At 39.3% G+C, this 18205-nt stretch overlaps 1 protein-coding gene across 1 annotated transcript in view; it reads left to right on the forward strand.

Moving 5' to 3' along the window:
* The window catches only part of COL24A1 (collagen type XXIV alpha 1 chain), a 254996-nt gene that overhangs the window by 107039 nt on the left and 129752 nt on the right, over positions 1-18205 (forward strand). The window contains exons 10-15 of the mRNA XM_063136778.1: positions 2158-2202; positions 5047-5100; positions 6896-6940; positions 10276-10329; positions 12857-12901; positions 18055-18108. Of these exons, the coding sequence (XP_062992848.1) occupies positions 2158-2202; positions 5047-5100; positions 6896-6940; positions 10276-10329; positions 12857-12901; positions 18055-18108 (297 nt within the window). The remainder of the gene's footprint in view (positions 1-2157; positions 2203-5046; positions 5101-6895; positions 6941-10275; positions 10330-12856; positions 12902-18054; positions 18109-18205) is intronic.

An 18205-nucleotide genomic window follows, 5' to 3' on the forward strand; every position in this document is an offset into this window, starting at 1 on the left:
TATGGGATCTCATCCATATTTTACATGTTTTTGATGGAAATACCAGTTTTTATACCAGTTTAACTTGCTATGTAAATTGTGGAGCCACCTCCAGAATGGAGAAAGTAAACAAAGCACTTATAGCTTACAATTATGTTACCAGTCTTCAGTTCAAGCCATAGAGTGTCATCAGACGGGTTGCGTTGGGTTTGGAATCGTGTTTCCCTACCATCACTCCCCCCCCCGCTTCTGTCCCACAATACTTCCTCTTTCTTCACACGAGGAAAAAAGAAGAAGTAAACAATGACCACATGGCCCATTCAGTGGGCATTTTTATTGGGTGGGCAGAACATTTAGGGGTGTTTTTTTTTTAAAAAAAAGGATTTACCAGGGTCTTATTTTGTTGCGGAAAGAAGACCAGAAGGAGTGGGAGATGCGAAGGAGGCAGATGGCAGCATAAAAGGATCTGCAAAAATACTGAGTGGCTGGTAGCAAGGGTGTGATAAAACGCTCGTCTGATGACACTCTTAGAGAAAAAGATCCAAGATGGATGTTGCTAGTTTGTGTTTTCCACAGCCTTGACTGTAGAAAGGTAAATCATTCCTATTAAGACAGGAATATTTAACAAGCAGTTCCTCTCTATTTTTAAAAGTTAAACTCTCCAAACTAGGTAATTAGGTCAGACCTGCACAGCACCAGTGCCACATGTGCCAATGAAAGCCATGTGAATCATTAACAATATCAGGCATTAGAGCTAGATGGCCAGACATCCTCCAAGTAATGTTGGTTGTTAACATTTTAATTACAGCTTCTACAAAAAGAAACCAAAATTGGGATTGCAGGGATACTTGGTCCTGTTAAATAGTATAGCCATTAACTGTGAAAGAAGTTGAATGAAACAAAGATGAGGCAATGCATGATATGCATGACTCTTACATGCATATCAATTGCAACAATGTTTACTAGATCATGGGTCTTCTAGAAGGAGTTCTGTACATTTAAAACTACTTTTAACTATTTCTCATTCATTTAAAATATTAGATCTTATTTGATCTTATAGAAACTAGCCTGAAGTCCATTGGAATAGTCCCCGGAGTTTATAAGAAAGGCAGGCACTGACCTGCCAATTGAATATAATAAATATGTGGCTTATGATGGTTCCTACTTTCATTATTGCTGCTGCTGAGCTTAGTTTGGAGGAATGACCTGGCTGGAAGGTAGCAACTGCTAGGGGAGAAAGGCTTGTGAATATGGGCCAAACACAGGACTGGAAGAAGGAGTGAAGAGCATGACCATATCTAAGATGTCTCAGTGCTCAGGGCCAGCTCTGGAATGCGAATATATTGCTTCAAGTGCACCATGCTTTTCCTAATTATTTACATTAAGTTATTATTGTGTTTAACCAGTGGAACAAGAAACTATTTTTAAAACTTTTATGAGACTATTAATACGTTAAATTACTCTTTCCATTAATACAGTGTGTGTGTGTGTGTGTGTGTGTGTGTGTGTGTGTGTGTGCGCGTGTATATATATGAGTGAGAGAGAGAGAGAGAATCAACAAAAGCATCACTCATCATTAACACAGGATTTCCTTAATACACTTAATATATCCGGAATGACTTCCCATTCCAACATACACAATGGTTGCACATGTACTTGGGTCAATTTCATCCCATGATTTTGGCCTCTTTTGTGATAGTATTTGATAATTGGGTTCTGACAAATTGTAACCAAGAATATGTAGTATTAAAATATTTTAAGATATGATTTAAGTTCGTATAGCAACTGGATTGTAACATGCCAGCCCTTCTCAAATGTCAAGCACTCTAAAAGAATTGGATCTGCATATTATTCTGATAATGGCTGGGAAATGGCTGGAATTGTATTCAAGCGTAAAAGTTTATTAAAAGTTCTTGCAACGTCACATTAAGCCAAGTCCCTAATTAAAGAAGGTCGGGCTAAGGCTGTGATTTTTGCAAAGAAGTAACTATGCTAAAAAGGAAGTTGTACCCATATGAGGGGAATTATATATTTTAAAAGCCTTCTGGGAACTGGATTACATGTCGTAATTTTGAAAAGTACACTGCCAGTTTTACAAATTAATAGCTGTGGCACTTTTTAAATATAGTATCTCCATGCACTAAAAAATGAAGTAAAATGCATTTCTTCTTATGCTAGGGTTTAGCAGGACCAGAAGGTAACCCAGGCCCTAAAGGTGTAAGAGTAAGTAAGCATTTTTAAAGGATTATGATATGCATTGGTTTATTTATTTATTTGTGCACTATTTAGCATGGAGTTGGAGATATTTCATTCAAATTTGCTATTTCTCTACTTACTGGGTCGTTCTGATTCTTACAGAGTTGTTCACAAACTGAATTTCATTAATGTGCATGGAAGAGTTAATTGCATTTTCATCACATCCTATAGGCTGTTCATACTAGTTCTTCACCTTTACTTGGAATATGTAAATGTAGACATGGGGGTGGGGTGGAAGCAGTGTTGTGTGTGTGTGCATATGTGAATACAAGCCGTTTTGTGCCTGAAATACTGGTTTAATGTTACAACTGTAGTGCCTTCCAAGTGTTTTGGACTTCAGCTCTCACAAGTCCCAGCCAGCATGGCAAATGGTCAGGAATGCTGGGAGTTGTAGTCCAAAAACCATCTGGAAGGCACCAGATTGGGAATGTCTGTTTTAGAAGAATCAAGAGGGTAGAATAAAATAGGCTTTTCCACAGTTATCAGGTCTGCACAGCTAAAGATCTGTTTGAACTATGCTTTCCTGATTTCAGTTCTGAATGCATTAAGATTGCGAAGAGGTCTTGGGCTTGTGTCCTTCCACCATGTCCTTCTACCATCACTGCTCGTAGAAGGAAACAACTGAACCAGAAGACCCCACATTTAACTAAATGCAAAATCTCCTCTGTCTCTGGATATTGAACCTGCTAAACAAAAATGGGTGTAAAATGGTGTGTGTGTGTGTGTGTGTGCATGCCGTCCAAAAGAGAAGACATCTAATATTTACAACAGCAGTGTTCACAGAAAGATGTAACATTGCAGCCACATAATGGTTCTTTGAGCTGTTACCATACGTCCTAGGAACTAGCTAATTTGTTGTTTTTTTAAATGGAAGAAGTTACTTCAGATTCTAACTAGTTGCTATTCAATTAGTTGATAGGCAAGTCTACTTTGGATCATAATCCATAGTTTGTCAAGTTCTGCAAGTTTAAGGATTTAAGTGCTGCCTTACATGGAATTTAGGTCAACAGTCCAACATATTCAGCAGTATCAATTTTGTCTTTGGGGTTTTGGTTCCCAGCGTTGCTTTCTGAGGTTTTTTTAAATGGGAGCTGTTAAGGATACAACATGGGACCCTTCTACCACTCAACGTACTCATTTTAATTGTGGATTAGTGGAATATTTTGTGGCAACATCATAGAAATATGACTCTTTTCTCAATAAACATTTACTTGTCACCCTGGTTACCACTGCACACATTTTGTTTTCCTTTGCATCGTTTTTCGGTAGGATATATCATGTGCACAATTGAGAACAGTCGTCTTTAGTTGTAGTTTTCCATATTTCAACACCACAAATAGGGGCTACTTGACATTCAAATTCATTCCTTGTCGTGATACCATGTTTGAAAAATTTGCCATGATGTTACAAACTGCTGCCCTCCACATATGTTAGATTACAACTCCTATCATCCCAGGATGGCTTTCAATATCTGCTCCACTGCTCCTTAATGTCCTAACTGATGGTTTCAAGCACTACCTTGATATAGCTGGGACTGTATTGAGTATATGAATATAAGAATTGCCTTGCTAGCTTAGACCAAGGGCTGAAAGTCCATCATTCAGTTTATGATAGTGGCCAGCCAGAAGACCCTGCCAGCTCAGAAGCAGGACAAGAGGATCACCATTTCCCCCATTCATTCCCCATGTTTGGTATTCAAATTTGCCTAAAGCTGCACATAGTTTTAATTGTTTTAATTGCTTTTAAATGTTCTACTTGTTTCAACCTGTTAATGGTTTAATACATTTTTAACTGTGTATATTAGTTATACAGTTTGAATGGATTTTATCTGTATACCGCTCTGAGATCCTAATGAAATAGGGTGGATACAAACGTTTTAATAAATAAATAAACACATCGGGGTGTGTGTGTGTGCACCAGGTTGGGCAAGGCTGATTTAAAATTATATTAGTGAAGAAAATGAGCATCTTTAAAGGACAATAAGAGGTTTAGTTTGGTGGAACAATTCATTTTATTGGCCAATTACCAGTGTAAGGGCAATAAAAATAACTGTGCTTTCTTCAGAATTCAGATCAAAATAATTTTTAGTGGCTAATTTAGGCTTGCAAATAAGTGCACAAAGTTTACTAGCTAATTAAATTTTTGATGAGCTCTCTTGTACCGCATGTTAGTCACTCACTTGTTGCTTAACATCTTAAAAAAATAATTCATTTTTTATTGCTTTTAATTTTATGTATGTGGATTTTACTGTGTTTTTATTTGTGTTTTCTCAATTTTCATGTAAGTCAGAGAACAATTTGTTATAGGACACCTAATAAATTGAATTAAATATCTATGCATACATTCTTGAAACCTCCTTGTCATGGGGCAACCAGATAAGTGGCTCTTTATCCTGACAACAACAAAACGTTTATTGCTCAATCCATAGATCATTGCAACACATACAAACTTAAATTTTTACTATACTATTATATAATACTGCATATGGTATTTGATACAGAGCTATCAAGTACATAACATCCATTACTGAAATGATGGTAAAATGGGTGAACAGCAGACATACAGAAACCTTTAATTACTTTTCAATCACAGTTCATTTATATCTCTGAATCTTTATAGCATGGCTATTTATCCTTTCAATCATTTCTTTTCATTCAACAATAGAGTTCTTTCAAACATATTTTACTTCTCAGTTATATTGCATTTAATATTTGATACTGTCCCTACCTATAAATGTAGCAAATTGTATGTGATTTTGTGCTCGGGAAACAAATTATCATCTGTTTGTTTCTCTTATTTATCACTTTTAAGGGTTTCATTGGACCCCCAGGAGTAGCAGGGCTGCCTGGACCCGAGGGAGAAAGAGTAGGTTTTATGGAAAGTTGTACACATTTCTGATAAAGAAACACTATAACATCTAAATGTGGCATACATCAAACTAAGGTCCAAACTTGTTGTGATGTTAAATGACTTATTGCATTTAATGTGCACATTTTGAAAAATGTATATAGCTGCGGGTGGGGTGAGCTGAAGGGATGAGCAGGATTGGGACCAAGGCTTGTGGAAATTTAATTCTTTGCCCTTGTGAAGTTTAACCCTTTGCCCTTGTCATTATCCAGTTGAAACCCTATGAACCTAAGATCCATTACGGATCAGTCCAAAGGTCTATGGATTCCAGTATATTGTCCACATAAGTGTCAAACAGCTACCTGTGGGAAGCTCATGAAGAGGACATGAGTGCAATAACCATCCTGCTCATGTTCCTCAGCATGCAGCATACTGGTATACAGAGCGATAGAGCATCTGATACTGGAGGTAGTATATAGACATCATGACTGGTAGCCATTTATAGCCTTACCCTCCATGAATTTTGTCTAATCCCCCTTTGAAGCCGTCCAACTTGGTGGCCATCACCATCTTGTGGTAGTGAACTCCATACTTAACAGTGTGAAGAACTGCTGTTCATGTGTAAACAAAGGTGCCTTATACTCAGCTGTATGGGAGTTGTTTTTCTGTGAGAAGATTCATATGGTTATTTATTTATTTATTTATTTCATTTCTCTTTGGCCGGTTCACAAAAATTAAAAACATTCAAAGTATAAAACAACAGTATAAAACCATACTATAAAATACAATATAAAAGCTCAGCCAGATAAAAACAGCAGCAATGCAAAATTACAAATTTAAAACACCAAGTTAAAATTTATTTATAGACTGTTAAAATGCTGGGAGAATAAAAAGGTCTTCACCTGGCGTCTAAAAGCATATAACGTAGGTGCCAAGTGAACCTCCTTAGGGAGCTCATTCCACAGCCGGGGTGCCACAGCAGAGAAGGCCCTCCTCCTGGTAGCCACCTGCCTCACTTCCTTTTGCAAGGGCTCGCGGAGAAGGACCCCTGAGGATGACCTTAGGGTCCGGGCAGGTACATATGGGAGGAGGCGTTCCTTCAGATAACCTGGCCCAAGCCATTTAGGGTCAGTGAAAGCAACCAAGCAGGTACCACTGGTTTGTGTGGCGTTTCCCGTTAAATAGGCACCCTTGTTGCTAGCTGGTTTCTGGAAAAGACGCCCACATTTGGTCCTACTCATAGACATTTTGCTCTCACTTTCCTCAGATTAATATGACCAGCCACACTATTGTTTAATCTGATTAGCTGCAGATGGGCAGTGTGCTTTTGTTTAAAAGGTTACATGACACCATCAGTTTCTACAGCCAATAGGATTAAATAGCAGTGAGGGCAAATGAGGGCAAAGACTTACTTGTTAGATCAAAAAAGAACTGTCTTGGACATTGAGAACATCACAGAAACCCCATCATTGCATTCACAGCAAGGACCAAATACGGTCATAGTGGGAGGCAGTTTACACAACTCATGCAAACAAATACAAAATTAGGTAAGCCACTTTGGCTCAACCCTAAATTTTTCATCGTATTTATTTTCGCAGTTGATATGCTATTGTTATAAAACTTTTAGTAACCCATTCAGGGAAAATTCACATAAATTCACATAGTTCTAAGTATCTCAAAAGTTGCTGTGAAGATGAATAAGAGAAACGTTTTTAAATGAATAGCAACAAGATCAATAAAAACAAACTGCATACAAGAGCCTGTAAGTTCATTTAATTCAAAAATTAAATTCTGTGACATTTTCCTGTTACAGGGTATTCCAGGTTTACCTGGAAGAAGAGGTCTTAAGGGGAGACAGGTAATGTGGTTAATATATTCTTCACTTCATTTACTGCTTATTTATATTGATGGACAGCAGAATCCTATAGAAGATGTGTACCCAGATGTAAGAGTTGACGGAGGGGATGGGGGCAGGAAGAGGGGACCTTTACTGGTGCTTGGAAACAGTATGTTGAAATTTGGTCAGTGCATTTCAGTTGTGAAGCCTTTCTTCAGGAGTAACTTTCAAAGAGTAAAATACAGACTCCAGTACTGACTGTCTTGTGCTGTAGGACATCAGTGGATAGAGGTTTGTTGACTTAAACTCCCAGAAACCCCTGCCAACATGGCTGGTGGGCAGGAATGCTGGGTGTTGAAGTCATCTGGAGATCTAGTTTCTGTCCACCCCTGCTCTAGGCGACTGCACTCTGTGTAAGAATTATATAAGGGTGTGTGTGTTGTTCCTGAAGAGGAGATTTGTAGTTGAAATGCATTGGCATCATTTCAGTAAACTAACTCCTAGTAAAGCCAGGTGCCCTACAGGTGTGTTGGACTACAACCACTGTCTTCCCCAGCGCCAGGCTGGGGAAGGCTATCCTAGTAGCTGTTGACACTTTCCCTCTGATTCCTCCCCCAACCCAATCCATTATATAGGCATACTGCTTTGAAAATTATACTAGCTCTGCATTGGTTAGCATTTTGCTACCATTTTGTAGGTGGTAGCATTAAAACCACAGCCTTTTTGAGAAAAACAGCTACTGGTAAGTAGTGTAGAGTAGTTGGGATTAGTACTTCAAATATTTTGGCATAAATGAAGTGGAACAAAATATTAAACTGGTTAGCCTTACTGCTAAGAAAATTATAGGGTCTGGACTACAAGCATTTTTAATATACTGAATGTATAGTATGCTTAAGTAAAATATTATGTTATCCAAAACATATGTATCGAGTTTCTTTTCCACATTATGTACATTACATGAAATCTGGCAGATTTCATCGTATTTTAAAGTTATTGCCAATTATGTTATATATGATACAGAGACTTTATAAACTTTAATATTAATTCTTTGGAGACTTTCTTGTAGCTATAAGTCAGTGTGACATAGGAAACTTCATAAATTTTATTAATTTTCCAATATAATTTGCAGTAAGCAAGAACAATCAATCATAGCTCCTAGTAAAATATTAATAGACTTCTTCCTTGAAATGTTCTGCAGTAGCACAACAACTGGTATTATTTAATGCCAAAAACAGTGGTACCACCTAAATAGTTACAGTGGTTCCTAAAATGTAATGGGATATATAGGGGTAGGGAAATAATTTTTAATGTTTTATAGGGGATTTAGGCTGGGATCCCAAGAATTATTTTAGGATCCCCAAGAGCTTGGGCATGCCTAGCGAGATTTTTAAACATGTTTTTATTTGAGCAGAAGACCACCCCTCCCCATGCCATATCACAAAGTCCTTTTGAAAGTCCCACCTTAGTTTCAAAAGGGAGTTGCCATGTTACCTAGGGGGCTACTGTTCAAGAATCATAACTTGAAAGCAGTCTTGAGCAGGTGGAATTAGTTGTGTACTTATTTGGATCCCAGTCTTGTTTTCTAGAAGTTCTCTTTTCTGAGCAGTTTTGGATTAAAACTTTGAATGCTGTGGGATATGTGAGAATCCAATTCAGTAACAACAACAACAACCAGACATAATAGTTAAAGACAAAAAAGAAAAAAACACTTACCTCATTGACATAGCAATACCTAATGACAAAAATGTTGTAGAAAAGGAAGAGGAAAAGAGAGAAAAATATACACCACTGGCCATGGAAGTTAAAGAATATGGCATCAGGAAAAGGTTACAATTATTCCATTAGTCACATTAGTCAGCGGCATCATATCAGAATTTTTTTTTACAGAAAACCTTCAGAAACTGGGCCTACTAAAATACATCCACACCAACATCCACAAACCAGTCATACTTAAAACAGGATCAATAATCAGGAAATTCCTGAATCAGTAAAAGACAGCATGACTTGGCTAAACCCATCAAATCCAGCAAGCAAAACCTCCACGAACAAGAAAAGAGAATAATAATAGCAATAGTAGTAGTAGTAATAGTAGTAAAAAAACAGGCTTGCTATACCTGACTATAGGTCAGCCTAGTACAGGCATGGAGAACCTCTTTCAGTCCAAGGGCCAAATTCAATTTCAGAGAAGACTTTGGGGACTGCATTCCAGTGGTGGGCAAGGCAAAAAGCAAAGAGGGTGGGGCTAAAAAACAAAAATTCCAGCATATTTTAGCTTAAAGCTCTTACTGCCACTAACTAAGTCTTAAGGGAGGCATTTAACATTTTGGAATGGGTAAAATTTGCACAAAAGTCAGGGAACCACCAAACAATTGAGGGGGAGGGAGCAAGGTCATATGAGGTCCCCTTGCATGAGGTCCCCCACCCCTGACCTAGCTGTACAGATTCTGTCTCTTAACAGTGCCAGCCATCATAGGAGGCACCATGTTGGTGTGCAGCTGGAAATTGGCCAACAGCTGATGATTTCATTGGTCTGTGCTCACATTGGCCATTGATTGGTTATTCAACAGGCACACAGTGGCACATTGCCTTCCAAGCTATCCCTTGCCTCCACTGCTATCAAATAACAAGTGCTGGTAAGGGCATGGGGCCCTTTCCATTGCTGCTTACCGCCCTCTATCCTACCTCACTAACCGCTTCTAATTGTTGATTCCTAATACCCCCACCCAGCATAGAATATTTTACCAATATTTTCAATCTTTTCTTCAGATGCCTTAATGCCCTGTCTAATAAAGGGCTTATTTTGCTGTGCCAGCAGATAGATACTTCTAATTTTGCTTTGTGCAGTAATTGTTGCAGCAGTAACATGTTGTAGTCTGCGTTATCCCAGCCCACTCTTGGATCTTGCATCAGTACAGCTGTCTGGCTGGGGAATATTCAGATGTTCCATTCCCCACTAGCAATGTAAAATGGTGCAGCCAACCATGGTCCATGTCTGTGTCAGCTCTATTGTGCTCTTTTAATATACATGTGTGGCTGGTTCATACTGATTACTTGTTTTCTCCACACTGACTGAATGTGTGAACTGACTCCAATAAAAAGCATTCTGTGTGGCATGATGTAAACATTCTGTTGGTGGTATTGTATAGCTCATTCACACATGTAACTCATCACTGGAATCTGCATTCATGTGTAAACCAGGCTGTTACAGCAAGAAAGCCAGTAAATACCTCAAAAGCACTAGCCATCTATTGAAGCAAACCTATTGTCACATATGACATATTAAATAAACGCTTGTGTATTAAATAAACGCTTGTGTATGCTGTGATTTCTAACAAAACCACTGTTGTTTTACCCAGGGTTTGCCAGGAGATTTTGGAAACCGAGGCCCGCCTGGTCCTGATGGAAGTCCTGTAAGTATAATGTTATGTCCATAATATATATTCTTCACACAGTATTATACAAAACAAAATAAGCTTGCAGATGGAGAATTTTCCGAATCTTCGGTGAGCTTACTCAGTGCCTAAAACCCATAAGCTGTATAAGCTGGCATCCGATCCCATCCTGATGGCTAACAGTCTAGTCATGAGCAGGATCAGTGTTGGTGATGCAACGAAAAGGAGCAACCACTCTACAAAACCTTTAGCTTAGTGTGTTTCATTGCTAATGTAGTTGGGAGAGGAGTTACTTTGGACAAGTCCTAAGAAGTACAAATTCTTTAGGGTAACAACACATCCTACTATTTTATAACAGCTTCTATTTAGCTATCATGAGACTAACCTCTCAGGGTTGTGAATGTGTTCAGCATCCTAAATTAAAAAATGTTCACACAGTGAAGTGTTAAGGCCTAACTAGACTATATTTAACATATAGGGTTAAATGCATAATCACATTTATATAGCCTTCTTTAAAAAAAGCCTTAGGGGGTAATGATTTCGATTGGGACTGTGGTGTGGGAGAAAGTGCTCCCGTGCATCCCTGCTGTTTTCTAATGAAAACTGCTCCACATGCTGCTATTTATCCTCCAAGAGGCAAGCTGCTATGGGGCAAATAGCAGCTTTCCTTCCAGAGTAAATAAGACTGATTTTCATTGGGAAAACAGCATGGAGGTAAATTCTTACTTCTTTTCTCTGTAGTCCCAATACAGAATAGGGCCCATTTTTAAACTAAAGACTCATAAATGTGATCATGCATTCAGTGTATTGTTTAGTTTGGCCTGCAGGGTTGCCAGCAGAAACAAGCAGTATCATTGGTTGCGTTCATGAGATTGGTTGTGTTCTATAATTATTTCAAACGTTTTTAAGCACTTGTAAACGGTTTCTAAACAATGGCTTATTCTGGATTTGTTTGTCACAGAGTTTGTTTTTGATAAACATGTTTTAATACCTTGGATCTTTTGTCAGGTGAAAAATCTGGACTTTCTGTTAGCAACCACTACTTTGTAACATTTTTTAAATGTCCAGATTGAATATTTTGCAATTGCTGCTTAAAGAACAAAAGATTTAATTACAGAATCCAATCTGCGGAGCTTGTATTCTAAAGTATAGTCATTAAACTATTTAATGCAACTGAAAACTCTTATAAAAATGAGTCAGTAAACCCACCACAAATGAGTTACTTCTAATTGCCTCTGACAGCTGTTGCTATTGAACAGCCAGTCAAGCCCAACCTGCAGAGTTGGTTCAGGAAAAGTGTCAAACCAGCAGCTGCTGGAGATGTGATATGTGGTGACGGATGGGATTGTGTCAGGTTGCAAATGGTATTTATTGCACTTACTGTAGTAAAAGGCGGAGTGGATCAGAAGCCAGAACAGGTTCCCTGCAAGTTCTGAGCTTAGTGTGATGCCTCACCAACCTGTAATTGATGATGCATCACCAACCTAGCGCTGCAAGATAGGAACATGCAAACCTAATAAAAAGTACAGACCTAACTTTCTATCATTTCCATGATAATGCCAACCACACTTCTTGGCTTTGTGTTGTATGCTCTCATTTGGGCATATACTGTCATGCACGCTGTGTATATACAGAGAGACTGCCCCACCTGGCACACCAGGGAAAATGCTTGACTGAGGATCAGAATTCGAAAACACGTGACTTTTTAAAACTGGGATTTCAGGAACCCATAAAATATTTGCCTTTTACATCACCATTTTTAAAATTGGGTGTGAAAATGAGGGCACACCCAATCCCTACCGTAGTTTTGGCCATCTGAATTGCCATGTGACAGCTTACTGTTTAATTGTTTCACATTTTGTAATTGTGCAGCAAAATTATCAACCCCTACATGTGAACTCCAAAATGCTGATCCTTGTGTGCAGCAGTGGGCTCCATATATGTGCTGTAGCACTTGATAATAAATAGATAAAATAACATGTTGTATACTTATGAAGAGATATTGGAGATCTTCAGAATGTGGTGGTCTGTAAGAGGAAAAGTATAACGTAGTCTTGATTCTGCAGTTGTGGTGGATCCTGCACAGATAAAGCATCATGTCAATAGTGATTCAGGAGAGACAAAAAGAAGTCCTTCTTTACACAATGCATTGTTAAACTATAGAATTCAAGATGTTTCTATGGCCACCAATTTAAATGGGCATTAGACAAATTTATGGAGTTGATCGATGGCTAGTGTTCATGATAGCCATACGCTACCTCCAGGATCAGAGGCAGAACACCTCTGAACATCGGGTGTTGAGGGACCGTGATGAGGAAGGGCTATTGTCCTCATGTCCTCCTTGTGGGCTTCCAATAGGCACCTGGTCGGCCACTCTGGGAAACAGGATGCTGAACTAGATAGACCTTTAGTCTGATCCAGTAAGGAGCTTCATGTATTCTTATGCCTTACGTAGAACTACTGTGCAATGGACTGCTCCCTGTATTTGTCAGAAATATACGTACTTTTAATGGCTATTTTCTTTTTTCTTTTTACTGTTCCAAAGGGAATTGTTGGTGGTGTTGGCCCTCCTGGATTTCCTGGACTTAGAGTGAGTATAAATTCATCATCTCATTCACCTCTTTCAAAAAATTCATTTCATTATTTATGTCAGTTGACATAGCTACACAGCATATCTGTCAAGCATGTTTTGCTAAGAACAGAGAGGAGTTTAAGGATAATAATTTACACAATCTTTTAATAGAGGCATGGGGGCCTGCAAGGGGAATTGTTCCACTGACAGAAGCCATTTCATCATTGAGAGGCTCTAATTCAGCCTTCCCCAAACTGGTGCCCTCTAGATGTTTTGGACAACAAGTTACAGCATTCCTGAACATTGACCATGCTGTCTGTGGCTGATGGGAGTTGAAGTCCAAAACATCTGGAGGGGACCAAGTTGAAGAAAGCTCCTCTAATGGCATACAACCCCATCGTGCCAATTCTGCTGTGTTCAGTATTGTACCCCACAGCACAGTGAGGTACAATACTGTACCTCACAGTACTGTGAGAGGGGGAATGTACTTTGCGTCAATGTGCAAGAGTATAACTCCTGTGCAGCAGCTGTTAGTGGCTGGTGGCATTTGCAAGTGCTCCTATTGGCTAACTGCTCGGCATTACAAGCAGCCTTTTAAATGCAACTCTGTTTGCAAAACCTCCTGCATTGTGGTACATTTGGGAAACACAGTGAAAAGACACTGCTTGGATAGATATGCATTGCAATGCTCTCAGGATCAGAGAATCTCTCCCCCTGTGTATGAGATCTTAAACCATTTCAAATCAATGGCAAAATTAACTGTACATTTGTTGTAAATCTATTTATGCGTACCGTTTGTATCCTGAAACACGCACTCTCAGTGACATTAAAAGATGATAGAATTTTGACTCAAATGTTTTGTTTCCATTTTATTTGGAAATCATGCTCAAACTCTTGGAAATGCTCCATGCAAATTAAAAGTAATCTATTTTCTTACTTTGCAAGTAGTGAACGGAGTTTCCAAGTGCAGTTGTGCTTGTATAATTTAGTCAGCATCTTACATGATGTGCTTTTCAATGTCTCATTTTTTATTCTTCATGGCATTCCTTTATTTTGCTTCCTAAAATCATTTTAATGTGTTTCTCTTGGATGTTGTGAAGTAGCACAAGTAGAAAGTATTCCTTCCCTTCACTAGAAATATATTGCTATTCAGTACTTGTAGAAAACCTTCATTTCCATCCAAGCTCACATGTGACTCTGTATCAATACGTACAGGACCCTAAGTTATTTCTGGTTCTTTCTTATAGCTGGAATAATTTCAGCTGGCTTTTAGATCAGCAAAAGGCTTTGCCACATGCATATTTCCATAACATCAATATGGGGCTGCCTGTTCCCAGACAAAAGTACATTAAGCCATTGCCAGATCAATGCTTCCAGGCTATGGCTGAGATCCTAAACACACTTGCTTGGAAACAAGTTCCAGTGAAATCAGTGGCGCTTAGTTCCAATTAAGTGTGGTTTAAATCAGGTCCCAGTATTCTACTGTAAAATAAAATAAAAACTTAAATCACTGGAAACAAGACCAAGGTGGACTTTGCCAGAAAATGCTAAGACTAATGGTATGTATGGTGGTTGCTTTTGATGTTTCTGGAAATAAGTGATGTGAAGGAACATGTGCGTACATATAAATGAAAGGGGCTATTACATATTTTGCAATTGGAGAGTGAACTACTCAAAACATATGGTTCAAAAACTAGTGTAAAAGGGGCTATAAGTGCCAACACATTTTGGGTGGTAGAACATTTTCAGGGGACTATTTGATGCCAAATGTTTTGAGCCATTTGAGCACTTTTGCCCAGTCAAGTGGCATTCCTTTATTTGTTTGTGCTGAGACATGGGCCTAATCTACACCAAGCAGGATATTGCACTATGGAAGCGGTATATAAAAGGCAGGAGCCACACTCCAGCTTTATGGCGGTATTCAAGTGCACTGACAATTGTTGGGGCCCATTGACACGTTCCATATGCCACTTTCATAGTGCAATATTCTGCTTGGTGTAGATTAGGCCATGGTCCATTCTTCAGGTGAGTTTTTGGTTTGGGTGATGATTCAGAGTTGATGTACATATTCAGAATAATGTGGTGTGATTTATTTGGAGTTGACCCTCTTTAGACTGCAGGTGAATGATTGCATTCCTCAATGTTCCCTATTAACTCCTTGCACATAGAACACTAGCACATCAAAGGAAGAGTAGGCTAAAACATTTCTGCCTGATAAGTTAGTATTCCAGTTGCAGAAGTTGCTTCCGCTCCCTCCGCTTTTTCTTCTTCTTTTTTTACATGAGGGAGAATTTAAATGTGCAGTTGCCTGCCTGTAGTCTTAAATGGCACAGTCTCAACAGGGGCTTATTCCAGGAAGGAAGGAAGGAAGGAGTGCTAAACATAATTTGAAAAAGCCCTCTATAGGTCCTGGTGTGTTAAGAACGTCACCAGCTTGTCTCCAGCAGTGATCCATGCCTTAATGACTTCTATCTGGGTTATTGTAAAATGCTCTATGCGAGGCTTCTCTTGAACAGTGTTTGGAAATTGCAGCAAGTGAAAACTCTGCTGCCAGAGTGTTGTCTGGTGTTTGTTTCACAGGCCACATAAAACTAATCTTGAACCAGCTTCCAGTTTGTTTCCAACCCTAATTTGAGGTGCTGAGTCTTACCTATAAAGCCCTAAATGGCTTGGGGCCAGGATATTTGAAGGACTGCCTCCTTCCATAAGAACCTGCCCATGGTTTATTATCTTCATGAGAAGCCCTGTTATATGTCCTCCACCCCAACCTAGAATGATTAGTTTAGTGCATATACAAGGCCTTTCTATAGTAGTGCCCTGTTTATGGAACTTCCTCCTTAGGGAGACCAGATTGGCTATCATGTTTTATACAGATGTATTGTACATCCAATAAACAAATAAAAACCTATCATTTCTGGGCAGGTGCTCAACCCTGTGGCAATAACCCAGCTCCAAGAAATTCTGGGTGATGCTGATTATCTAGCCCTATTTCAGTCTGTTTTCTGGCTTGGTTTTGGGACTGAATGGTTCTGGTAGCCCTAGTAGATGACATAAACTGGGAATTAAACCAGGGGTAGTCTGTCCCTGTTGACTCTGTTGGACCTCTTAGTGCCATGATATCCTTCTGGACAGTCTGGCTGGGTTGGCAGTAGGAAGCACCATCTTTTGGTGGTTCCAGTTTCCTCAACAACAGCTTCCAAAGATGGTGCTGGCTAACTGCTGTTTGGTACCAAAGGGTTCCATCTTATCCCTCATGCTATTTAACACTTCCATGAAACTGTGGATTGGCCAAAGATTTGGGCAGCAGTGTCACCGGTATGTTGATACCAGTTCTATCTTTGTTTTTCAACAAACTTCAGTAAGAGGTCCTGAACTGATGTTTGAGGTCAGTGACGGACTGGATGTAGGTGAACAAGTGGAGTTTTCGTCAAAAAAAGGAAAATGTGCTCTTGGTCAGTAGGGTTGCCGGTCCTCATATGAATACACTGTATTGTGGATGGAGTTGCACTGCCGTTGAAGAATCAGGTCCACCCCAGGCACTTGATGGATCTGAACGGTTTCCTGAATGTGCTTGGAGAGTTTTCTGCCTTGTCCATTCGCCTTGGCTAATCTATGGCTTGATACTGTAGCTCCTAAGCTCCCTGTTTTCTAGTTTTGCAGTGTTTTAACTTATGCTGACTGTAAGTCTTGGGTGATGGAAAAATAAGATGTTGTTGTGTGACATGCAAACCCAGACACTCATGGTTGTTTATTGGTTAACCAACCCAGAATGTCCAGGCTTGAACGTCATGCAACAATCTACGAATGGGAGGTTTGTAGGTTGGTTATGCAAAGTGGAAGCATGGCACATGGCCCAGCAAGTCGTGGGTTAATTAACTCATGATTTGCCACCATGATGTGCAAATCAGGTCATAAAATTCAATGGGACTTACTACCAGGTAGGCGAGTATAGGATTGCAGCCTTAGTCTAGTTTCTGGAGTGGGGTAGGCCCCAAACATGTAAGAATTAGGCTGAAGAAAGCTCGGGGAGACTTTTAACTGGTTTTCATGCTGAAGCTTTCATGAGAACAATTGGTCTATTCCAAAACTATTATTCTTGTACACTCTTTGAAGAACTTCCTCTGTAAATGAGATCCATGCCTTCTCTTTGGCCCGTACAACCCTGAACCCTAAATTCAAGTTGCAACTAGATGTGACTTCAGGAGATCCATACCAGGACGTACTGCTGCTTTTAAAAAGCTTAACAGTTGCTGTATGGGCACAGGGGAAAATAATCTTATTGGAGTATGGCATTGTGGGAGGGGTCTAACTCCTTCCCCTCTATGCTGCCTTTCCAATTACGGTTACCTCAGCCCCATGAAACTTCTAGTTGCGCTTGAGAAACTGGAAAAATGGGGGCAAGGGATGGTTAATCACCCCTTTCTCAGTGTTGTAGTCCTGATCATGTTTCTACCACCTCCTTGAAGCAGCCATTAAGCTTCTAAAAACAGTAGGAGAACTCCCAATGTCATGCCTAGTTTGGCCTTCAGCCCTTACTCGCAGCCTACCGGTACAAGACCAGAGGTCAATCTTCTCATTGGGCTTTTTCTTTCTCTGTTGATATAATGTGGTTTTCAATATATACTACAGCAAAAAAAAAACAATGGGAAGGCATTTGAAAAATGGTAGCAGTATGATGGATCCCAAAGTTGCAGATGAAATTCAAATTGTTAAATCCAGCTGTACATCTCAGAAAAGGAGATCAAATATCCTAAGTGTAACATAATTACATAAACTCTGGAGAAAAGTTGTATACTAAACATGCTTAGTGCTTAATCCACGCTGCTTTTAGACAGAGGTTCACTTACCTGGAGCAAGTAGCAGTTGGCCCTTGTGAGCAAATGAGTGGCACTTCATAATCCTTTTTCCTTCCCTCCATCATTCAGCAAAATGCCAGTATCAGAAAACTGGAAAGAGGAGAACGGCACTGTCATAAATATATGCTCTGTCTCTCCTAGCCCTTTCATTGTAGTTTAATTAGCTTTAAGCCACGCCAGTGTAGTTGAGACAAAACCCACTAAGTACTCAAGAAGTAAATGTGCTAGATTGCTTTGCAAGTTCTTTATACAGTATCTATTGATTCCCTTTAAGAGTTAATACACAGAGTAATCATGTTATTTATTGTATTTTAGGGTGTTGTAGGACCAGTTGGACTATCTGGACCACCTGGAATTCCAGGACCTCTGGTACAGTATTATGGAGCGCATGCATAATTATTTTGCTACATAATATTCTCTCCCAAACAGTGAAGCAATTGTATCTCTTATCTTTTTATTTATTTTT

This window comes from Elgaria multicarinata, chromosome 1, assembly GCF_023053635.1.
Source record: "Elgaria multicarinata webbii isolate HBS135686 ecotype San Diego chromosome 1, rElgMul1.1.pri, whole genome shotgun sequence".
NCBI lineage: Eukaryota > Metazoa > Chordata > Lepidosauria > Squamata > Anguidae > Elgaria > Elgaria multicarinata.